At 44.3% G+C, this 26,296-nt stretch overlaps 1 protein-coding gene across 1 annotated transcript in view; it reads left to right on the top strand.

The window, feature by feature from the left end:
* The window catches only part of LOC124612973 (bestrophin-4), a 566,407-nt gene that overhangs the window by 326,637 nt on the left and 213,474 nt on the right, over window positions 1-26,296 (top strand). The window contains exon 4 of the mRNA XM_047141502.1: window positions 19,642-19,771. Within this exon, the coding sequence (XP_046997458.1) occupies window positions 19,642-19,771 (130 nt within the window). The remainder of the gene's footprint in view (window positions 1-19,641; window positions 19,772-26,296) is intronic.

Genomic DNA, 26,296 nt, shown 5'->3' with positions numbered 1-26,296 from the left:
CATCTTCCTTCAACTGCTGCTATCCTTTACGTGAATTCCCTAATTATTGCTCTCTACTAACTTTCCGTTTTGTCATTAACCTAGAGTATCACAAATTTAGCATTGGAGGGCAGTTTGGAGGGTAAAAATCGTAGAGGGAGACCAAGAGATGAATACGCTAACCAGATTATGAAGGATGTAGGTTGCAGTAAGTACTGGGAGATGAAGAAGCTTGCGCAGGTTAGAGTAGCATGGAGAGCTGCATCAAAACAGTCTCAGGACTGAGGACCACAACAACAACATTTCGCCTAGTGAACCCAGTCGTCTTCCGTATGTGTTTAAATTATGAAAAGGTTTTGATAGACTTGCTTCGTTACTGTAGCTGTAAGGGCCAGCCGTAGGAATGTTGATTTTAAAAGTTCTTTAACAAATGGCTTTTGACAAGTATTTCCTCGCACTTCCTCTCTTGCTCAGCAGCTGTTTCCGTCCATTGGTGTTCCTATAAAAGAGCCCTGCTCTGTACCTTTTGATACTCTTTTTCTTGTCTGTTTTGCTGAAGGGCTCCAGTATCCGATGAAAATGATGGTATGTGTCGCGTCCAATTAACTTATGTAGTAGAGTCAAGCAGATGTCTTCCGTTGGCGCCCGAATGAAGAAAAGCTAGTAACCATAGAGTAAATATTTAAATAACCGATCCTAATTTAGAATATCCGTTTCTGTTCGTTCTAAAACATTCTAGATGCTGGACATGGCAACGGGAAATATTCTTGGATAAAAACATATAACACTTGTTGCAAAGAAGCTTGATCAGCTAATTACTCAATGACCGCTACGTACATTATAGAAAAGCAAAACTAAATGTAGCTGTAACTGCATAACCGGTAGTAAAGACTGATCTCAAAGTATCTAGACTTTACGGTTTTTGTACAGGGCAGAGAGACGATGTCTGCACTAACTGCTGGTGCTAGAACTGTGGGACGTCTATCTTGTTAACGAAGAAGAAAAGGATTTGGATTGTATGGGGGAGGAGACCAGACAGCGAGGTCATCGGTCTCATCAAACTAGGGAAGGACGGGGAAGGAAGTCGGCCGTGCCCTTTCAAAGGAACCATCCCGGCATTTGCCTGGAGCGAATTAGGGAAATCACGGAAAACCGAAATCAGGATGACCGGACGCGGGATTGAACCGTCGTCCTCCCGAAAGCGAGAAGAAGATAAGGTTGCAGGCTAAAAAGCTTCCACTGTGCCACAGGTAGACAATTTGTCTGATCCCTACTGATGTTAGTGTTGACTAGCCCCTTCTTCCTCTTTTATTCGGAATGATGGCATAATAGATGTGATAGTGAAGGCTTGACTACAGTAAGCAAGTCCAGATTGATATAGGTTGCAATAATTATGCAGGTATGAAGTTGTTTGCTTAAGGAGCTGAATCGAACCAGTATTCGGACTGAAGACTATAACTACTACTATTACTACTACTGCTACTACTACTCTTGAAAGCACACTAACAACGTAATGCGCACCGATACTAATTAAATGAATACAATGGCATCCTTTGAACATGCTTTCAACGGCGTGATCAGTGCAACGCTCTAGTAAGGTATCGGTCGCAGGTTCGAATCCTGCTTCGGGCATGGATGTGTGTGATGTCCTTACGTTAGTTAGATGTAAGTAGCTCTAAGTTCTAGGGACTGATGACCTCAGATGTTAAGTCCCATAGTGCTCAGTGCCATTAGAACCATTAGAAAGAGTATGGTCGCGCCTGACTGTTAGGGGCATCTTGGAATCCTGACGATGGAGAAATTTTCATATTCGGGATTTTGCTGTCAAGAGGAAGAGGAACGGTGATATACAGTTCATAATCACTAGGCGATTTGCGAGTGTTTTAAATTAAATGTCAACATCTCTACTCACCCATGAAATAAGAGATGTGATGCAATGTTAAACTAGGCGAGCAGAGGAAGAGACTTTGTACCTGCACAGTTTTTCACCATTATCTACCGCACAAATAAAGCACCATTCATGTCGCCTATGTGTCAGTGAGACATTGTGCAGTCTCGCTTGGTGCCTGTCGGTCCTTTAGGCTCCTTAGTCCAGGAACTATAGACGCCTCTGACTGCAATGGTCTATTAAACCTAGTTTCCAGAGTGTAATGTGCCAGCACTGGGGTGAGTCCTGCTTCTGCCTATGTTACAGTGATGGCGACTTACATGTTAGATAGCCGTCGAGACAGTAGCTTGGGAGCCTGAATTGCTTGTCATTGTAACTGACAAACATCAAGGATAATGCTGTGCGTGAGCGATTGGATGGTACTCATTGACTCAACTTCTGAGTATTTAAGGGGGTAGGACGTCAAACGGGCCGACCTGGAGCAGGAGAGGCACCACAGGACATATTTCCAGTGCCTATACTTTTACAACTAAATTCATAAAACTTTGCCAGCATGACCAGGAAGGATTCAGGATTCACACTCGTAGCAGTGGAAGTTAAAAAAATAACAATTTTTTTTTACATGTGAAATTTCATCATTTTTTTCACTTAAAATTGGCTGCATTTGTTGCTATAGGTACATTTTTCTTCACAAGTAAGAGAAATTCTTTGATGAATTTTGCACACCATACAGACCATACTTAACAGGTGTATGAAACTCAAGAATTTTCCAAGTCTATTAAAAACTATGGTAAAAATTGAGATAATTAACTACAAAATTTTATGTTTTTCTAAACATAAAGCTTAAAACGTAAGAGCTCATTCAGTTTTTCATAAACTAAATAGATTCTAGAGTTTCAGACACCTGTAAGTATGGTTTATATGCTGTGCAAAATTCATCGAACAGTCTCTCTTACTTATGAAGAAAAGTGTACCTATAGCAACAAATGCAGCCAATAGTAAGAAAAAAATGATGAAATTTCACACGTAAAAAATTTTATTTTGTTATGTTTTTGAACTTCCGCTATTATTAGTGTGAATCCTGAATCCTTTCTGGTCATGCTGACAAAGTTTTAGGAATTTATTTGTAAAAGAATAGACAGTGGAAATTAAAATGTCCTGTGGTGCCTCTCCTGCTCAAGTCGGCCCGTCTGACGTCCTACCCCCCCCCCCCCCCCCCCCCCCTTAATGACAGCCTCAGCATCAGGAAATTTCGATACTATTACTGCATCAAACAATTCTAGGTGCTACATTCCGACAGAACAAGTCCCAATCACATGCGACGAGAAATGTGCAACATTTCTTCGACGAGCGACGCCTGTGGGACGAACTTTCCCTGCACTGCGGTATGTGTGGTCAGCAACTTTTTCATCGTCTACTGAACGGACGATCACTTTGCAACGGGGTGTGCGCTGACTGGGATATTCCTGGCTAATCAAAACTGTGTGCGCGACCGGGACTCGAATACGGAATCTATGAGTTTCGCGGATAAGTGCTCCACCAGCTGAGCTATCTATGCACGACTAACGCCCTCCCTCATTACTACTATCTGTATCTGTGTCCTGCCGGCCGGCCGAAGTGGCCGTGCGGTTAAAGGCGCTGCAGTCTGGAACCGCAAGACAGCTACGGTCGCAGGTTCGAATCCTGCCTCGGGCATGGATGTTTGTGATGTCCTTAGGTTAGTTAGGTTTAACTAGTTCTAAGTTCTAGGGGACTAATGACCTCAGCAGTTGAGTCCCATAGTGCTCAGAGCCATTTGAACCATTTGTGTCCTGCCTTCCAGCATTTTTCCGCGAAGGCACAGCTTTTGGGTTAGAGCTGTACACAGTTTTAATCTGCCAATAAGTTTCAGATCAGTGCACACTACCATATAAAATGAAAATTTGTTCTGAAAACAGTCCTCTAGTGTTCAACTAAGTCATTTCTCTGCAATATCACTTCTTCCAGGAGAGATAGTCCCACAAGGCACGCAGGAGAGCTTCTACGAAATATGGAAAGTAGGATAGAGGTACTGACGGTAGAGAAGCCGTGTGGGGCAGATCTCGAGAGCTACGTGGGTAGCTTTTCGCCATAGTCTGCCAGCAAAAGACGCTCTGTAGACAAGCACACACAAGAAAAAATTCTGTATGAGTAGGGTTACGCAGTTGTATCAAAAATTTTCAAAGGCTGCCATTCATGCCTTTTCAAAATCATTTCAACACGAACTCACTAACAGAACTTTTACAGATTAAAAATAGAAAACTATGAAATAGATAATTAGTAGAACGAGATTTTCACACTGCAGCAGAGTGTGTGCTGATATGAAACATCCTGGCAGATTAAAACTGCGTGCTGGCCATCGTCTCGTACCTTCCAAACTACTCGGAAGCTCTTCTGCGAACTCTGCAGAACTAGCACTCCTGGAAGAAAGGATATTTCGGAGATATAGCTTAGCCACATCCTGGGGGATGTTTACAGAAGAGTACTTGTCTGCGAAAGGCAAAGGTCCGGTGCGGTACGCAGTTTTAATCTGTGAGCAAGTTTCAGATAGTTAGCACATTATGTTTGTTACTACTCTGATTTCTTTTGAGTTTGCATGTCTCATCTGAAGTAGCAAAAAGATTGAGAAACAAGGTCTCAAAACAGACGGACTGTAGATATGATTGTTAATGTATTCAATGTATAACAATTCCCAGTAACGCAAATTATCTCCTCCTACGCATTATCTCAGTAAACATATAACGGTAAATGAAAACAATGGCATCTTCTGGTGGGCTACAAAGTATGTTACTAGCGCATTAAATACTGACTTAATTTACACTTGCAGGCAAAGAAATGTAGATTATTTGACATTGATTTACATTATCTGATAAAAAGTATCCGGATACCTATTAGTGGTCCTTGGTCGCCCTTCACCCTACACCTTCGACGGCTCGAACTCTGCCCTGTACACTTTCATTGAGCCCTCTGAATGTCTGTGGAGAAATAGCAGCCTATACTTCTCAAGAAGCGAAATTGGAGGATGCAGCGACGTTGGACACTGGGCTCGGGAGCGAAATCGACGTTCTAACTCATCACTAAAGGTGTTCCATTGGATTCACGTTGGGACTCTGAGCTGGCCAGTCCATTTCAGTAATGTTTCTATCCACAAACCATACCGAGCGAGGTGGCGCAGTGGTTAGCACACTGGACTCGCATTCGGGAGGACGACGGTTCAATCCCGTCTCCGGCCATCCTGATTTAGGTTTTCCGTGATTTCCCTAAATCGTTTCAGGCGAATGCCGAGATGGTTCCTTTGAAAGGGCACGGCCGATTTCCTTCCCAATCCTTCCCTAACCCGAGCTTGCGCTCCGTCTCTAATGACCTCGTTGTCGACGGGACGTTAAACACTAACCACCACCACCACCACCACCACAAACCATTGCCTCAGATGCTGGTTTGTAACAGGATGCACTGCCATGCTGATCCAAACTGCCATCGTCGCCAAATTGTTCCTCTACCGTATTCAGCACATAATTCTCTAAAAATGTGTTCATGCCCTTCCGCATTTAGCGTTTTCTTAAGTGCAGTAACTTGACCGCACTTTTCTCCACGAAAGACACGCCCATACCGTAACACCACCACCTCCATACTCCAGTGTTGCCACTACACTTGCCGGCCGCTGTGGCCGAGCGGATCTAGGCGTTTCAGCCGTGAACCGTTTGAACCACTACACGCCATATCAAGTAGTGTTCTCCAAGCATTCACCAAACGAAAACCTTTCTGTCGAGTTGTCACAAGGTATAGTGTGATTCTTCGCTCCAAATCATTTGTTTGCAGTCATAGACTGTCCAGTGAGGCCGCTGTTCACACCACGACAAGCGTCGCTTAACAGTGACTACAGGAGTGTGAGACACATGAGGAGCTGCCCGACCACTGTACCCCATCCATTCTTCTTTACACCCTAAGCACAGTATTGTGCTGGCTGGACTGCTGGTTGCATTTTGGAACTAGGGAGTGATTCCTTCTCTTGATTTCCTCAATGTTCGACTTTCCCCGTCTGTCAGTACATGGGGTTCTGCCTGGTCTTGGTTTAGCTGTGGTTGTTCCTTTACGTTCATTTCACAATCAGAACACCAACAGTCGACTTCAGAAGCTTTATAAGATTTGAAATGTCCCTGATGGACTTGTTACTCAAGTGACATCGCATCATTAGCCCATATTGGAAGTCACTGAGTTCTGTTGTTACTGCTTCTCTACTGACAACACAATACTCGCCACCTCCTTTTATACCGGTAGGTCCGCCTCCCGTGACACCTTGTCGTCAATTCCGCATTGCATAGGGGTGTCCGAATAATGTATTTCATGCGTAGGTTGGAACTTCAATAGTGGCAACACTGCAGTGGAGACACTATGCAATGGGATCTACTATTGTCGCTGATAGCACAAGTTGTTGACATACCTACCATGCCTCCGAGCAAATGTACTCGCTCGTCCCACGTCACCGGCGTGCGCACAATCGAGGGAAACGCAGTCACTTGTGAGCGAGCGGCCTAACGTAGCGGTGTCACTATGATTTCGAAGCAGGAACAACGGAGATCGATCAAGATTGAATGTGCCAGAGGTCGTACAGCACGACAGTGTCATCAAAGTCTTCAAGAGCTGTGCGGGGAATCGGCATTGCCGTACAGAACAGTGGCACGTTGGGTAAAAGCCTTCAGAGAAGGTCGGCAAACTGTGGCAGATATGCATCGGGCAGGTCGTCCTAGCGTCTCTGAAGAAGTTGTGCATGCTGTTTCCGCGTTAGTGGACAGTGATCGACGTCAAAAGATTCGTGAGCTCGCCCACGAAACCGGATTAGCGCATACGACTGTGTTTCCCATCCTGAAGGAACGCCTGGGCATGCGAAAAATTGCATCACGATGGGATCAAGATGACTCGACGGAAATGCAGAAATTTATGCGTTACGACGCTGCTCAGACGCACTTGGAGCGCCATGAGCGCGAAGGAGAGGCTTTCTTACGCCGTGTCGTAACACTGAAGGAGAAATGGGCCACATCGTACGAGCCAAAACTGAAACGCTAATCCAACGAATGGCGTTGTTATGGGTCGTCGTGAAAGTCGAAAGTGCGTCAGAGCCCCAGTATGGTGAAAGTTATGGTGATTCTCGTGTACGACTGTGATCGTGTTATCCTAACGCATTACGTTCCTCCACGGCAGACCGTCAATGCAGAGTATTACTGTTCGTTTTTGGAGCATCACCTGCGACCAGCTTTGCGAAAGAAGCGGCGACACTTTTTGCGCAACCCACCCATCATTTTGCACGACAATGCGCGGGCGCATACAGCGCAAGCTGTGGCTGCTCTGTTCGGTCGACGGGACTGGGAAGTAGTGTACCATCCACCATACTCCCCGGACTTAAGTCCTTGTGACTTTGATTTGATTCCGAGGATGAAGGAACTACTTCGTGGCACTCGCTTCAGAACTGTCCCAGAGATTCGACAGGCAGTAGACCGCTCCATTCGCACCATCAACGGAACAGGCTCTGCTGACGGTATAATACACTTTACACATCGCTGGCAACGGGTTGTACACAACGCTGTAGACTACTTTGAAGGACAGTGACAGGTGTAAACATGTGACTCTTTCGTATCGGTTGTGAATAAATAGTCGCCACTATTTCAAGTTCCAACCCTCGTACGTTTACGTAGAGAAACAATAATAATCACCCAATCTGACTGCGGCCGAACGCCGTCCACCTACAGATAATGCAACAGTTAGCTTCACATCTTCAAAATGGGTACTTCATGATCTAGACTAGTTATATGTTTTACGAATTTCTTAATTACAGGAAAAGTGCAACGAATACCTGGGTTATCATCTGGATATAAGTAGGTGTGTCTTGGTAGGACGTGGCTGATAGTCGGGCTCACGTGTAACAACAGTTACGAGACGATCGACGGCTTGAAATCAAATTCTTGTCTTACGTGGCAGTGGTATGCTGTTTATCCGAAGTCTGTGAGGGTGTGGCGCAGGGAAGACGGGGCATAACCGTGTCGACACCGTCACCGCCCGCCCTCACAGAAAGCGCCTTCTAGGAAGCCGCGTGGCTATAGGTCGAGCTGCCCGCACACCGCACATGCGCCGACTGTCAAGCGGCCCCTGATTTACATGACACCCAGGCTAGGCCGGTGACGCCACGGAGCAGCACTTCGGACCCCTACCAAATGGTGTTCTAGGCGATCTCATAAAGTTGCATCAGTGCGCTACACGAGCTCGAAATCGCTGCTTCTCCTGCCTAAACTAAAAATTCTGTTTAAATAAAATCTTCTCGGGATTCTAGCGGTTTGCAATAGCTACAGTTCCAGTAGCCGGGCGTTGTCTCCAACCCTCAGGCTACTGTCTGATAATAACTGCAAGAGCTCACCAGACAAAATATTAGTGACTTTGTTCAAATAGAACTCTGGTCGCTTTAGTGAGTTATAATTGGTGTAACATTGGTTCTAGGCTGTGGTGTGAGGAGCGTTGTCGGAAGAATTTCGTAACCGACAGGGACCGACGATAGGAGTGACGCCTTGCCAATGACAATCGGTTTAAAACACGACAAGGATCTCTGTCACCAGTCAATGAAGGTCCACCTGAGTCGTGTTCCGAGCGAACATAGCGAAGGGAGCAGCGTGCAGTGCACATTTGGAATCGGACACCTTGTAAAATATCGTTTACAGCAACAGCACGTTTTCAATTGGCTAAACCAGTGGTCGCCAATCTCGCTAGTCAAAAGCGCCATTTATCAACAGAGCAACGATGGAAATTCCTTTTGAGAGCCAAATTTAGTACACTTAAAGTGTGTCTACAAGTAATTTTATTTGTTACTGCACAGGCTTATATTTGTCCCTATCAACGTCTGTTTCACTTATTTCCGGTTCATAGTTGTTACTAAGTCGCTCTCCAAACAAATTTTCGTCTTTCGGCCGATCGCACGTTTTTGCCACACTTCACGAGAAACAGTTTCACACCCTTCAGCTGAATAGATATTCTTTCCACTGCTTTGTTTACATGAACTTTGGCACGTTAAAAATTATCTCACACTGACTTAGAAGCATTATTCCACCCCCCCCCCCCTTCCCCTGTCCCACGAGTAGAGGAAGTGGCGCAGGCAGCACCATGTGGAAGTGGACTGAGTGGTCTATACCCTCATAAACGCCACTTCTTCCACATAGACTCGCCCAAGCTGCATGCATATTTCTATGCAAAGGCCATGAAGTTTCATTAACACTGTACATGCTCGCCCGCACACGGTATTTGTGGAAGGGCCACACTCAAGGGGCAAAGAGCTGCATGTGGCTCGTGAGCCGGAGCCAAAGAGCTGCATATGGCTTATGAGCTGCAGTTTATGGACTACTGGGCTAAACAACACAGAAACTAGACGGCAGTTTACTGGAGGCGATTAGTGTTTTCGTTAAAGTCACGAGTTTGCCTATTCAAATGACGAAAGCTGTCAAGTGCACTGACGGACCAATGAGGCATTCACGTCGTAGTGCATGGAGGGTGTAGGCCACACCAGACGTAGTTCTGTGATATTTTGGTGGTGTCTTTCATGTAATGACATTAGTTGAGTTATTCAGGTTATTGTGAACAAGAACCACGATGTTTATTTCAACATTCTCGGTGATGTTGCCCTTCATTCTAAATTGCCGTGATGAGTTTGCTATGGACAGTCTCATCGTCCAAGATGCGTTCCTACTTTAATGAACACTCAGGCAAACTATCGTACTTCGAACGACCCGCCAATCAGTTTATCCTAATGCCATGGAAAATGTCTGGCGTTATTTGGAACAGCGTGTGAAATGTAGTAATCAAGTGGTTGCTCTGCAGTATGTAATACTCAATGAGTGGCCTCAACTTCATAAGGCACACTGAATAAACTTGTTTGCTGTGTCTATTATCGAGGGTAGAGGCGTTGTTCCACGGTATTATTGCGGTGTCCTTGGGGTGGGCCGGCCAGAGTGGCCGTGCGGTTCTAGGCGCTATAGTCTGGAACCGCGTGACCGCTATGGTCGCAGGTTCGAATCCTGCCTCGGGCATGGATGTGTGTGATGTCCTTAGGTTAGTTAGGTTTAATTAGTTCTAAGTTCTAGGCGACTGCTGACCTCAAAAGTTAAGTTGCATAGTGCTCAGAGCCATTTGAACCATTTATTGTGTGTTTCCTTATTAAATCGCTCTACAAGTCTTTGCATTCATACAATGCCTGTTGTAGTCTTCATTTTTGCTGTCTGTTGTCGATGCCATTTTTGGCTGGAACACTGAACAGACATACTTAAAAGTTCGAAGTGGCTCCATCTCCCGATTCACATGCAACGTTTTCCATACTTCATTCGATCCTAGATCTTACTGCAAATTACTGGTAACATATATCCATGCGCTGCACACCAAGGAAAACTGTGTGGTAGTAATCACACTGCAAGACGAATAAAAAGGCGCACCATGAAGCAATGATCCGAATGGGACTGAAATTGGTAGAAGTAATGTACATGTGCAGACAAACAAATGTTTATAACTTCAAAAAAATTGGATGTTTTATTCAGGAGAATGTCTGCAGCTGGTGGTCTAGCGGTAGCGTTCTCGCTTCTCGAGCACAGGGTCCCGGGTTCGATTCCCGGCAGGGTCAGGGATTTTCACCTGCTTCGAGATGACTGGGTGCTGTTCTGTCGTCTTCATTATCATCCCCATTACGTTCGGAGGAAGGCAATGGCAAACCACCTCTGCTAGGACCTTGCCTAGTACAGCGGTGCGCGTCTCCCGCATCGTCCCCTACGCTCTGTCAAGGAGTAGGGGACTTCATCATCATCATCATCATTCAGGAGAAAGAGTGCCACAAATTGAGCAAGTTAATAACGCTTTGGTCCTCCTTTGGCCCTTATGCAGGCAGTTTTTCGGTTTGTCATTGATTGATAGTTGTTGGTTGACTTTCTGAGGAACTTCGTGCCACATTCTGTACAACTGGCGCGTTAGATCGTCAAAATCCCGAGCTGGTTGTAGAGCTCCAAACGTTCTCGATTGGGGAGAGATCCAACGACCTTGCTGGCCAAGGTGAGGTTTGGCAAGCACGAAGACAAGAAGTGGAAACTCTCGCCGTGTGCGGGCGGGCATTGTCTTGCTGAAATGTAAGCCTAGGATGGCTTGCCATGAACGGCAGCAAAACGGGGTGTAGAATACCGTCGACACGCAGCTGTGCTTTAAGGGTACCACGGACGACAACCAAATGGGTCTTGCTATGAAATTCAATGGAACCGCAGACCTTCACTACTGATTGTCAGACAATATGACTACGACAGTCACGTTGGTGTCCCAACGCTGTCTGGGGCGTCTCCAGACACGTCTTCGCTGGTTATGGGGGCTCATCTCGAAGTGGAACTCATCACTGAAGACAGTTCTGCGCCATTCAATGAGATTCCAGGCCGAACGTGCCCGATACCGCAGAAAATGGGCTTGTGGGTGTACAACGGTCAGTGATATTCGGCTCAAGGGGCGCCCTTTCTGTGAGCAGCCTATTAAAGGTCTTTGTGGTCACTGAAGCACCAGTTGCACGTTGGATCGATGAAAATGGTGAACCTGGGTCTCTGAGTGCCTCTTCGACGATTGCTCGGTCTTCAGTTTCTGTCGTCACTGTAGGTCTACCACTTCCTGCTTGACGCTGTGTTCGCCCATGATTCAACCATTCCGGCAAACATCGTTGTACAGTGGCTTCGCTCCTACTTATATATCGAGCGATTCGCCAATTACTTCACCTGCTTCTTTGAGAGAAACTTCTCGTCCTTTCTCAAAAGCTCACATCTGGGAATATTATTCAGTCGCCTGTCTGTGAGGCATAGTTTCTGTCCGACTGAGTACAAGGAATGAAACTGGCAAATACTTCATACGCTGGTATCAGCATGTCCTCTGTTGACCATCCTTACTAAGTGCGCGGTGAAATTGCGCAACAGTGTCATACACACATACATCCATCGGCCGCCAAAGTTGAAATTTTTTCGGACGATATCTCTATGAATATAGATTTTTATTTTATATATTTTTTTGTCTTAGTGTATTAGCGGTTGCTCTGCTTACGATTCCGACAGCTGGTAAAGCCGTAGTAACTTTGAAGATTACTTCCACGCAAGACACTTGGTACAAGCAACGTGCTGTAATTGGATTGTTGGTCGCGGGAAAAGAAACTTCGATGAACATCCTAAAACGTTTAATGTGCAGAGTATGGTATTGATGCAGTTCGTAGGAGTACTGTTTGGCGGTGAGTAGAGGTGTCTGAAGCATCAAGTGCTTGCGGACGTCCTGTCACACTCGATGCTCCAGACATGGTGAATCCCATGATGGCGTTATTAGAGCAGACCGATGCGTCACACATTGAGCCATAAACAAGAAAACAGCCACTGGAGTGGCAACTTCCCTAATCATCAAAGAAGATGCATTTCAAGGGCGCTTCCTCTGCTGGAAAAGTCTTGATGACAATTTTTGCCAAAGGGCCAACGATTTATTCAGAAGCATAAGTGAATACTAAGAACAAACTCAAGACTAGTATCCTATGTGTATGGTCCCAAAAGAATCTTGCTCTAACACGACAATGCATGCCCACAAGCAAGTATCGGAACCCGAGGACACATCGCCAAATTGAATTGGGCATCGCTGCCTCATCCGCCCTACAACCCAGACCTGGCTTCCTCGGACTTCCATCTGTTTGGTTCACTTCAGGATTCTCTACGTGTGACACACTTTGAAGATGATGACGACGAAATTCATGCAGTGAAAACATGGCTAAGAGTACAGGATTAATGTTCGGAGAGAAAAATTGTAGCCCATTAATCCTGAATGACACTCGACCATTGCATTGCCATCTGTAGCCTGAAACATACATCACTAGATGGCATAGACGTTTAGCGCCCATGCTAAACCCCAATAACCTCTGTGTTTTCTAAGTAGGCAATAATAATTGGAATATCGGCCGCTCATTCCGCTTGAAGTTGGTAGTTTTCATGACTCCCTGCCTGGCGATTGCTGTCATTTACCGCAGCTTATTCGGTTATGTACTGCTTTCATCTTAACATTCCTGTTTAGGAGCTACAACAATAGTTATTGATTTAGTTAAACTTGCAGAACTGATTAAAAAACGATCTGTACGAACAGGGTTCTCGTTTGAACGCGCTCACTTTCGTACACGCACTGTACCACTTTTCACTTAAGAATAAAAGTTTCTCGTTCTACACTGATATCTAAGTTCATAAAATTTTTTACAAAGTTTTGAACGTCACTGAGACATAAAGATACTTTAAGGTAAATTTCAAAATGAGAATTCGACGGTTAATTTTCATTTTGCACTGCTTCTACTGAGTATCATAGTTTAATTTTGATTCTGTTTACAATTCAGCTTTTTTCCGCGTAAAATGGTTACAAATTGTACAGGGAAAAGTAAAAGGGAACAAAGCAGTTACGTATGTGCTTGAATGTTTCATAGTTTATGAAAGATTTATGAAAGACAGACAGAACTGATCAGCAAGTTCCATGTAGTGCTAATGTTTCTCTCAGCACTTAGCTATTTTTGTTGCATGCATTTACTGCCTCTTCTGTGGGATCTGGTTACTCGTCCCACAGTGCAAACTGCAGCACATCGTAATTCCGCCGTAGCATTACAAATGATGCAACGTGTCTAGGGAATGCCTTACAGATGAAAAGTTACAGGGCATTAGCATTACTAATGAACTGATCATAATTTACGATAATAAAACAGCAGTTCATCACCTTTTATCCGTCCCACATCAGTAAGCTAACTGTTTAAAAGATGACCATATCGTTTACAGTTCGTATATGCGGCAACCTTGGCATTAATTATGCCATACACTGGTTAACAGACGCTTGGTTACGATCTTTTGTACATAAGGCCTACTCTCTTGATGTGTTTTTTAAAAATCGGTTGTGATTGGTCATTTTTAATAAATTGTTTCAACAACAGGCTGTATACACTGGAGACTGAATTTCGTTATTTGATCTTCTTCTCGGTTTAGTGCGTCTAAATATGCACACAGAGGGAAGAGACTGAAGTTTCCTGGCGCGATTAATAAATGCTAGGCTTTGAAAGTTCCTTGCCGAAATATCGGTTCTATTATTGTCCACAATTTATAGGCACTGCCTTGAGCGTTTACCAACACTGCGAGCGGCGGTCCTACGTGTTTTTGTTTGTTGCCCAGACTCGAATCGATCTAAGTTCATCCGACGAAATATTGGGCACTCCACTTGTGAGGTATGGCTATAAAATTACGGGACTATGTTGTAAAACATGTTTTTTCAAAGACATTCAAATTTAGTTATACTCACACTCAATACACTCCCCTCCTCTATCCCTACAACACTCTATGTGAATTTTTCATTGATGAAAACACCTTCGGAAGGTTTTCTCTGAGTTTCTTGATGACACGTGCCAATTTGCTTTCACTGCTTCAACAAACTGAAATCTTGTTCCTTTTAATGTAGGTTTGACCTTGGGGTACGGATAAGTCACAGTGTGCTATGTCAGGCGAATAAGGCGGTTGGTCTAACACTGGGATGGTGTACTTTGCTTGAAATCTCTTAGCAGACAATGCGGTATGAGCCGGTGCGTTGTCTTGATGCTGAACCCATGACTTCATCCACAATTCGGGTCGTTTTTTGTCGTACTGCCTCACGGAAGTGAGCAAGAATCTGGAGGTAGTAATGTAATAGTTTGGAGTTAAGGAACCCAGTAACGATACACAATTCCATGAGCATCAAAAGAAACAATTATCATCGCTTTGAATCTTGTTTTGCTCATTCGAACTTTTTTCGCTCTCTGTGAAGTTGGGGCCTTCCAATGCATAGATTGGCGCTTAGTTTCTGGATCATAAGTGACAAACCATGTTACCACTCTTTCTTAGAAATTTAGATCATTTTCAGTTTATTCAGGGTCTCAGCACAAACATTTTCACGAGCTTCTTTTTGATCCACCGTGAGAATTTTTGGCGCCAGTTTCGCACACACTTTTCTCATGTTAAATTGGTTATGTAAAATTTGTCTTACGCGCTCTTTGGCACTTCCTACAGTTTCAGCAATCGATCGAATTCTCAACCGACGGTCAGATCGAATCATATTGTTTACTTTTTCGATATTTTCATCTCCTTTTCATGTTGAAGGACGTCCCGGGCGTGAATCATCTTCAGCGTCTTCTCGGCCCTCTTGGAAACGCTCGAACCACTCGAAAACTCGCATACTTGATAAACAGTCTTCTTTAGTACCAGACAGTTTTCAGTGGCAGTTTTTTCAAGTTCCATATGAAACGTAACAAGTCGTTGCTGTATTATTAGCTTTCCGATTTTTCCGGCCAAACAAAAAAGCTGCTACACAAACTTCACGGCACAGTGACTTGTCTACAGACACCATAGATGTCGTTTTCGACCGAGAAGGCTTCACATTTCACAGTTACTGGTCGTTCATGGGTTCTTACATTGTAACAGGATCAGTTCCGTTATTTTATAGCCGCACCTCTTTCGGAGTGCACTAAATGGTTTAGGATTGGCAGCGGGCTGTCATGAGGCGCTCCACTGCTCACGTAGGTCATGGCAGCGAAGTGGTGTGCACGTGTCAGTCGGCTGTGTGGAATCAACGCTGTAAGATGCGTAGACGCATAAACGTGGCTGAAAGGATGTGTGTGGAGTGCCCAGTGAATGAAGCTGCTTGTTTGTTGGTACATCAAGGTGGACAGTGCAAAGTGTAGACAAGAACTGTATACCAACCGCAGTCATGTAACACTGGGTAAGAATTGTGGTCAGAGAAAGTGGAGGCGAGTGTCACGTCTCGTCAATAACAATAGGTTACAAAAACAAGGACTATTTTGCTAGACAGTGCAGGTCTGTCTCAACCGGTTTCCAAGAGAACTGCGTGCAACAAAATTTTGAAGTCGGATACCTCGTAAAAAATCATTATTAACAGCGGCATTTAAAGTTACACGTTTTGAATGAGCCAGACAACATATAAACTGGACACTGCTTACTGTCGTTCTACGAATCACGAGTTTCCCTTTTTTTCAAAGGAGCGAGGCGTCGAGCGCAATGGCGGCGCAATGAAGCTCTTAACATGCAGTGTATGGAAGATGTATTTCAGGTCTATAGTGGTTCTGTGATGTTTTGGTGCGGCTTTTTGTACGACGCCTTGGGCCCATTCATTCAGATTGTCGTGAACATGAAGTTTATTCCAAAGTTATTGGCGCCATGATTCCTGCAGTGCTGTCCATAAATCCGCAAGAGTACGAGGGGGTGGAGATCTCTTCTGCACAGCGCTTTGCAAGGCATCCCAGATATGGTCAATAATGTTCATGTCTGGGGCGTTTGGTGGCCATCGGAAGTGTTTAAACTCAGAAGAAAGTTCCTAAAGCCACCGTGTAGCAATTCTGGACGTTTAGGGGGTCGCATTGTACTGCTGCAATTGCCGAAGTCCGTCGGAATGCACAGTGATCATCAATGGATGCAGGTGATCATACAGGATGCTTACGTACGTGTCACCTGTCTGAGTCGTATCTATACGTATCAGGGGTCACGTATCACTCAACTGCGCATGCCCTACACCTTTACACAGCCTCCACCAGCTTTAACAGGCCCTGCTGACATTCAGGGTCCATGGATTCTTGAGGTTGTCTCCATATCTGAACACGTCCATCCGCTCGATACAATTTCAAACGAGACTCGTTCGACCAGGCAACATACTTCCAGTCATAAACACCCCAGTATCAGTGTTGAGAGGCCCAGGCATGGCGTCAAGCTTTGTGCTGTGCAGTCATCAAGGGTACACGAGTGGACCTTCGGCTCCGAAAGCCCATATCGACGATGTTTCATTGAACGTTCGCACGCTGACTCTTGTTGATGGCCCAGCATTGAAATCTGCAGCAGTTTTCGGAAGGGTTGCACTTCTGTCACGTTGAACGATTCTCTTCAGTCGTCGTTGGTCTCTTTCTTGCAGTAGCTTTTTCCGGCCGCAGCGATTTCCGAGATTTTATGTTTTGCCGGATTACTGATATTCACGGTACACAAATGGTCGTACGGAAAAATCCGGAGTTCATCGCTACCTCGGAAGCGCTGTGTGCCATCGTTCGTGCGCCGACTGTAACACCACGTTCAATCTGATTTAAATCTTGATAACCTGCCATTATAGCAGCAGTAACCGAACTATCAATTGTGCCAGACACTTGTTGTCTTGTATAGGGGTTGCTGACCGCAGCTTCGTATGCTGCCTCTTTACATATATCTGTATTTGAATACGTATGCCTATAACAGTTCTTTTTTTTTTTTTTTTTTCGCGCTTCGGTGTATATTCAAAGTGCTGCCCGCATACGTTCATGCTTTGGCGAACACTCTGGCAGCTCAATGACCTGCTAAATCAATCGATCGTAATCCATACAAAATGTGAGGTACTATCTGCCTGCAGAAATCAGCATACCCGCAGTTTAGTGGTCTACGGAGTATAACCATAAATTGGTGGCTTCAACTAGATAAGTACTACCTTAAGAATTTTTTGCACTGATACCATTATCAACGCTAGATGTAAAGTGAAACAACGTTAGTGTTGTGTTTCCGGGTTGTCTAGTGTGCTTTGGACGGTGTCTTCAAATTTTTTAGCAATACTACAACCGGGTAAGTTTAGGAAGTGTGATATATTCAGAGGTTTTCCCGTAATGTGAAATTTTTTGCTCTTTATTTCTTCTAAACTTGATAACGAACACGGTGGTGTCACGTGTAGAGCGGATTTTCCTATAGCCACGGTGCTGATTGGCTAAGGAGCCTAAGTGACCGTAGCAAATTACGAAAGTTGCCCTGAACTCAAAAAAATCTGCGAGTAAGTTGAGAGTTCTTGACACTGATGTGGTGGGATGCAGATAGGACCAACATGGCATGCCAGCGGAATTTTACGGGCATTTACGAGCTTCGTAGACGATCACTTTAGGATATTTCCCCGTGATTTTACGTCAGCTTCGCTTTAGTAACTGCTAATTGACACTAAGATTTTCAGTTGAGATTCTACATCTGATAGCTACAAATTGAGGTCATAGCGGTCTGTTTGATTTTGCGACTGAGAACCAAACCAGTGCTTTCGCTGATAACAGAGAGATATTCTTCTTCAGAGAAGAGTTCTTTTTTCCTCTAGAGGTTATAAGACCATAAAATTTTAGGTAACCTTCTACTTGATTTAGAGGTACTTTACGTGGTTTGGAACTAGATGATAGGGTGTAAAATTTGGAGGAAGACGGATTAGGTGTTTGCCGTATGTCTAAGGGAATTCCCCGTCGCGTCATTGTTATGCGTCTGAAACTGCCGCAGTTGTGAAGGCGAGAGAAGAGAAACTGTCGCGGACCGTGCTCCACAGCGCAACATAACGCGATGCGGCCGGCGTGACAAGCAGTAGCTGTGTGGTATCTATTGGGCAACGTGTGCCGTTACACTCGTCTCAGTGCGGTGACTGTGTGATCGCTTAGTTCTGAAGGGGAACGCAAGAGGACGCATTGGGTGCATCGTCGGGTGGTGTGACTACGAGGAGGAAAGTTAAAGCCACAGGGAGTTCGTCGTCAAAAAAATGTTCGCACAGAAAAATTTCAGACAACAGTATTGGAACATGTGGGGAAAGAATCCGCCAGAAACACGCGCAAAGTTTCCCGTGAAAAGCTCACTTCTAAGAATACATGTGCAGAGTACAGACCTAGTTGCAATTAACCCCTCTGTTATGAACGTTCTTTCTTAACTTTCCGTGTCCACTGAGCACTAAATCTTTCCTCTCCAGTAGTAAGTTAGTTTCTGAGCATTGCCCTTTCGTTAAACTGAGTCTTGCAAATTTACTGCCTCTTCGAAGACTGTGCAGAGAAGTAGGTGATATGGGATATCCTACACACAACCCCGTATCTTCAGGGAGTTAGCCGATTGAGTGTTCTCCACGTGGAGTATGATTCAAAATGGTTCAGATGGCTCTGAGCACTATGGGACTTGTCATCTGAGGTCATCAGCCCCTAGAACTTATAACTACTTAAACCTAACTAACCTAAGGACATCACACACAACCACGTCCGAGGCAGGATTCGAACCTGCGACCGTAAGGACATCACACACAACCATGCCCGAGGCAGGATTCGAACCTGCGGTCGCAGCGGTCGCGTGGTTCCAGACATTTGCTGCCTCATTGAAGGCAACATTTACTTGCTTTCAAAGAGCGGACGCTTCCCATACCAGTGATGCATACTCTCCTGCTGTGAAACCTAGAGGCATGCCAGTGGTCCTTAATACCTCTGTATGAACTCTCTCTCTCTCTCTCTCTCTCTCTCTCTCTCTCTTTTCTCCTCCCCATCTTCAGTTCTCTATCACCCTAATGTTTTGAGAATCCTTGCATAAGCAATTCCACTACATTCTGACCCTGCTTTTATGTACAAAATTTGTTCAGCCTTATATCTGGTAATTTCTGCCGGGCATAACAAACCAGGATTTTAAACGCCTGGCAGCCACCAGTCGCATCGCAGTAAGGCATGTACTCGGTCATTCAAAGGAAAGAACTTTAAATAGTCGTTATTGTACATCCAACGTGGTTACGTGGATATTATCTAGCCGGCAGTCAACACGTACGCAAACAAGCAAAGAAGCTGACAACCGACATGTGGGGGTGAGGTAAGAGATGCGCAGCAGATAGGTGACGGCAGGTCACGTTTTCCCGGACAAACACAGCAGCTGATGGCTCACGTGTTGCAGGACGAGCGAGGCCGGCTGATGCGCAGGAATATCGTGCGGTACGCCGTGCTGTCGTACGTCATCACTCTACAGAGGGTCAGCTTCCGCGTCAAGAAGCGATTCCCCACCTGGCAGCACATGGTCGACGCTGGTAAGTGCTCAACTGCGCTCTTTTTGTTGAAGTTGTTGTTGTTGTTGTTTAGACTGTCACTGCAAGAAATACCAGGTGGTTTTAATCCAAGGGCAGCTACTCACAGAGGTCCCGTGTGGGGCATAATTATCGTATGGCAGAGAAACTTGGCAGATATTCTGATGCGTTAATGTGGAACCGATTTACGCTGGAGAAAGGTTAATTCCAATTTTGCCCACCAGGTGCAAATCTGGTGTTGTGAATGCAAGAAAGACGTATAGAAATGTTCCATATGTAATGGATTAGAAGCGGGGCGTGGTCAGAAAAGGTCAAACAAGTGAGAAAAGCATAGTGTTATTACCAACCGCTGCTTACATAGTTTGTCCAATATGAGCACTAGAGACGTCGACGAGATGCTGTACAACACCAGATATACATCTGGTGTCCAAAACTGGAACTAATTTTTGCCAGTGTAAATCAGTTCCGCATTAAAGCGTTAGATTATCTATCAAGTTTCACTGCCTTACGAGAATTATAGCCCCCATTGGACATCCGTGAGTAGCTGCACTTTAATCATAATCACCCTGTCCTATATCCTAATGTCGTGCTGTTATACTCATGTCTCTATTCTAAGTATTTGTAATCTCCATCACCTACTATTGTGAATGTAGTAACTCAATGTTGCTATTAATTCAGCCCAAACATCCACGGTATCACAAAACTGTTTCCCTGCTACGGTTCCTTAATGGTAGCTGATTTGAACACTTGCAAATAAACAATCGTCCAATAGGGCGGCACTATAACAAACACGTGGGGAGACAGTAACAAATAACATTTATTAACAGTATGTTACAAAATAGTACTTTGGTACAGTTAAATCTGTGTCACTTCATGACCAAAACCTGACATGATATGTAACTAACTTCGCTGTCTCTTTGCAATCTGTGATATTGCATCACTGAGAGTAATGTCGTAGTTCCCCGAAGAAACTAATTCTTAGTGGGAAAATAGTCTTCAGAGTTCTATACTGAGCTATCTGCATGCTTTAAAGTGAACTGTCTGACTGTTGATTGGAAAGTCTCTGTGTGCTTGCGGTACATTGCATTTTGTGCCTGTCGGCGGAATTATTTCCTTGTCCGCCTGTACGAGGTGGAAGCAAACCAGTCTGTAGTTGACAGCGTTCCCCATTGGCTGTCCACACCATCGGTGGACGTACGCACAGCATGCTGTAGGAAAGTGACACGGAAGCAGAAAGATGTCCTTACTCGTGGGGGCCGTCTGGAGGATGCAGCATGGAACTGAGAAACGCGAGGCGAGTGGTTGTGCCTGCGTTGTTGACGGCCTCTCATTGTATGTATTCTTTCTCTCTTGCCTGGCACACAACACCAAACTATTGCATTGAGACATCAGTTAATTGTGCTTGAGACATCAGTTAATTTTGCTTGAGACATCAAACTTACAAATGTTGTTTTGGACAGTGGAATTATACCAGACGTAATTTCGATAGCTTTATAGTTCTTTAATTAGGCATTCCGTTTTAAGAGAAGTTGTTGCTTGATATTTTGCAAGAACTGTTACAGGAAACCATATGACTCACATATGCCTTCTATCCAACAGCTGAGATCTGTTTCTTCTCGAATCTAATACCTTATATTTATTCTCTTGGAACTACAGTAGATACAGATCGCAAAATTATAGAATTAAACAGAACAAGGTTTCCGCTAGATACTTTCAACTTTCCACATAGTCACCATCATTCGTAATTCACTATTGCCAGCTGTAAACAAGAGCCCGAATGCCGCGCTCGTAATAACGTTAATTGGCTGATACAACCCACCGTCTTACAGCCTTGATGGCACATTTAAGTACGAAGAATATCGTCATTTAGCCCATCCTTCAAAGGCACAAAGAGATAGGAGTCTGCAGTTGCTAAATCAGGAGTGTGCGGTGGATCCGGTAGGACGGTCTAGCCAATTTTGGAAATGAGTTCCACCATCCTAAAACTGTTATGGGGGCTGGGGTTATCGTGTTAGAAGTGAGAAGGTTCAAATATCACTACTGTTGTAAGATAATCTGGGTCAGATTACCGGGAGGAGAGACTTTCCTGGAAGAGACACTATCGAATTTACGTAAGTCACTAAATTGAGCGGACAAAAAAAAAGTTCTATCTGCAGGCACAGAATTACAAAATGACTTTATTATTTATGTCATAATTATTCGCGAAGCACCAACAGTTCTTCGTAAACAGTTTAAACACCTACCCTTGTGACGCATGTTCCGTCCACAGTCACACGTGCCCTCCCACCCCCACTCTCCCTCTTCACTCTAACCACACAGTTTCCAATTGCATAATCAACATCAAATGTTTGGAGCTGCTTACGTTGTTAAGTGAAGCAAGCAATGTTATGAGGCGATTTCAGATGGAGCAATATTTCGGACCGAACAACTACATTGCACATATACTGCCACGTCGTTTGTGAGATAACCAGCACTAGCATGGAAGATTAAGGAGTACCCCAGAAAACCGCAATGACGAGACGACAACTGGAATTTCCCATCTGTCAAATACGAATTCATGAATTACTTTTTACTATTTTCTGCTACCAGTCACTTTTATTTGTTTTATGTTCAATTTAAGATATTGTAAGCGTTTCGAGCATGTTCTGCTCATCTTCAGGCGTTTATACAAACAGAAAACTGTTACTTACAAATAAAATGTCATAAACTAAATTAACGTAGAAATTTTTGTTTATTTTTCGCTGCTGGTGTGGCTGTTGGTGTATTCAGAGGGAGGTGGTTGGCCATAAATTGATGTCCACTGCTGGTGTGGAGCTGTATTTAGTTGTCCATTATAACTGAATTACAGTGACTATTGTCTAAACCAATGAAAGTGTTCCCGATGGATTGCGGCACACTGGAAGCAATACCAAGAGCTCTTAGTGGGTGCCGGCCGAAGTGGCCGTGCGGTTAAAGGCGCTGCAGTCTGGAACCGCAAGGCCGCTACGGTCGCAGGTTCGAATCCTGCCTCGGGCATGGATGTTTGTGATGTCCTTAGGTTAGTTAGGTTTAACTAGTTCTAAGTTCTAGGGGACTAATGACCTCAGCAGTTGAGTCCCATAGTGCTCAGAGCCATTTGAACCATTTTGAGCCATTTTCTTAGTGGGCACTTCAAAACCAATGACATTGGTTAAATAAAAAATGGTTCAAATGGCTCTGAGCACTATGGGAGTAAACTTCTGAGGTCATCAGTCTCCTAGAACTTAGAACTACTTAAACCTAACTAACCTAAGGACATCACACACATCCATGCAGAATTCGAACCTGCGACCGTAGAGGTCGCGCGGTTCGAGACTGTAGCGCCTAGAACCGCTCTGCCACCCCGGCCGGCTTGATGAAATACCCACGTGCTTGGATGAAGGGCAGCTGGCAGGTACCACATTTAGATTTCCAGAAAGCGTTTGACACAGTGCCTCAATGCAGAATGTTAACAAAAGGTCCGAGCAAACGGAATATCTTCGCAGGTGAGTGAGTGGTGGGAAGTCTTTTTTTCCATAGAATCCAATACGTTACCCTCGACAACAAGTGTTCATCGCAGTCAAAGATATTGTCATGAGTACCCCAGAGAGGTCTGACAGGATCGCTTTTGTTTTCTGTATACATAAACACACTAATGGATAGCGTAAGCAGTACTCTGTTACTGTTTGCTGAGCTCACTGTGGTGTACGGGGCAATGTCCTCTTTAAGTGACCGCTGGAGGATACAGGATGACTTGGACAGAATTTCTGTTTGGTATTATGAATGACAGCTTGCTCTATATGTAGGACGATGTAAGATAATGCAGAAGAGGAGGAAAAACAATCATGGAGTGTTCGAACAAAGCATTAGTGATGTGCTGCCTGACACAGTCAGGAAAGCGATACGAAATGAAACGAGCACGTAATACGGACGGTAGTAGGGAAGACGAAGGGTCAACTTTGGTTTATTGGGAGCATTTTAGGAAAGTGTAGCTCAGCTGTAGAAGAGACCACATACTGGACATTTATACGACCTGTTACTGCGTATTGAGTGTTTGGGATCCCCACCAGGTTGGATTAAAAGAACGCCGCGCGGGATTAGCCGAGCGGTCTCGGGCGCTGCAGTCAGGGGCTGTGCGGCTGGTCCCGGCGGAGGTTCGAGTCCTCCCTCGGGCGTGGGTGTGTGTGTTTGTCCTGACTATAATTTAGGTTAAGTAATGTGTAAGCTTAGGGACTGATGACCTTAGCAGTTGAGTCCCATAAGATCTCACACGCATTTGAACATTTTTTTATTTTTTATTAAAAGAGCAAAAGTGAAACGATTCAGAGGCGCGCTGCTAGATCTCTTACTGATACGGTCGATCAACAAGAGGATATTACTAAATGCTACGGTAACTCAAAGAGGGATCCGTGGAGGGCAGAAAACGTTCTTTTCGTGAAACACTATTGATACAGTGCGGAGAACGTTCGTTTGCGGCAGACTGCACAACGGTCCTACTGCCGCCAACATAACTTTCGCGTGAAAACCACCAAGACAAGACAACTGAGTCCTGGTATGGAAGCATATAGATAGTCGTTTTTCTCTCGTGCCATTTGTGAGAGGAATAGGAAAGGGAATGTCGAGCAGCAGTACACGTTACTATCCAGGAGGCACCGTACGATGGCTTGCAGACTAAGTGAGTAGATGTAGATGTAAACTTACCCACCGATATTTCACCCAACACAAAACGCTTGTAAAATGTGTGCCTAGCAATAAAAAACGAAATACAACATAGTGTCGTCATTTACTATGTTTGCTGTTATAATAACAACAACAACAACAATAATAATAATATACAAGTAGCATTCCTTCTTCGTGACTGACACCCATGCGGAAAAACCAAATTTCTATTTTATAATAATAATTATATACGAGCAGAATTCCTTCTTTGTGACTGACACTCATGCGGAGAACCAAATTTCTATCCACGGCACCGTCGAGAAGTTTTCTTTAGTGACAGTTCCTCTCAATCTCGAGAAAACAAATCAGAAAGTATCAGTTCCACTTTTCAGAGCTGACATTAACAACCTGCATAGCCGTGTACCGTCTACGTGCCCCTCAAATATTGTCCAGTGATTCACAGAATGAGTCAGCAGTAGATTGGAAGGTCAATATCATATAAGAATATAGCGCCATTGAGTTCATTCACTTTGGTAAAAGTTGCAGAATTTACTTTCTCATCTGTATCTGCTAACATTTTGACAGTCATTGACAAAATATTACTGACTAATAGTTAAAAGGCACTGTCTTTACCGGTGGTTCAAACTGCTATGTCTATGCAGGTTTCGAGTCTTAATGTTCATTGGTATGAGTATTTTCAGTCTTTCTGCCTGTAGCTGCAGTAAAACGTGGACTGAAATATCACATTTAATGAGACTGTAGTCTGTATCATTGATCCGTTAATTCCTGAAGTGTTGTGAAACTGTGACGGCCCAGCTCAACCAGTGACCACCTCGGCTGGAACAGAGAGACAACTCAAAACGCAATACTTGAGAAAACTCGACTTAAAGAATTAATTCTACAAACATTTTATTGAAAAAGTATAAGCTTCTTTTAATTTTCGAGTAAGCATTGTTGGCAGTAAATTCCATTACATTTTTCGAACATATTGGGCACTACACACACATTTTTCAGCGACTTCAACTAATGATGCCGTTTTATCACTTGTCACTTTCTTGCTGGCGTACCACATGGATCTTGCGCTGCTGTAGAATCAATTCATACATACTGCTGTTTCATAAAAACATCCAGTCAGCCGTCCGCTCGTTCCGCGGCTGTAAATACTGCACGTGCGGGTTGATCCTTGCAACGTGCACTCTCTCACACGTTCCCTCGTAGTCTTCAGTTTCACAACTGCGTAACTGCGTTTGCCCACAGCCAAATGTCAACAAGCGTTTCGCGCATCGCTTGGGAGTGGTGCTGTTGGGAAGCGGTTCCATACTTGACTCTCCGGAATGAAGTCACACAAAGGAACCGTAGTCTTTTTTCACGCTAAATTGGATGTGATGTACTGGGAAGGGGCTACAGACACCTAAGAAAACGTGAAGGGCACACTATTGTCCCCTTTTGGGACTAAACGATAAGTTCAACGTTGAAATTTTACGAGGAGATTTTCGTGGCGTCGGGCGCATGAAGCTGCAGGCGGGCCTGGTATTTGAAATTTAGTATGCAGTCTAACCTATAGCGTCTGTATTGCACAAATCACATAAAGAAACTGACAGTAACTGTCGATTTTGTAGATTTTCTCAATTGCCTACGAGCTGCTGCGAATGGAAGAGGCTGCGAATAAGAGAAAAATAGTTCGATTACATATCATGCTTATAACATTTAGTGGTGGTCTTGAACTGTCAAAATAGTATGATTAATATCCACAGATAACATTTTTTAATTATTTTAGTGCACGAGAAAAAACCAACAGTATCTGTTGTTAACCTACGGAATGCGGTAGTGGTGATGTCGATCGTCTTAAAGATTTTATAAATAGATGAGACA

Source organism: Schistocerca americana, chromosome 4 (genome assembly GCF_021461395.2).
Source record: "Schistocerca americana isolate TAMUIC-IGC-003095 chromosome 4, iqSchAmer2.1, whole genome shotgun sequence".
NCBI classification, from domain to species: Eukaryota; Metazoa; Arthropoda; class Insecta; order Orthoptera; family Acrididae; genus Schistocerca; species Schistocerca americana.
Note: the sequence above shows the minus strand (reverse complement) of the source record. Positions and strands in the feature narration are given on the sequence as shown.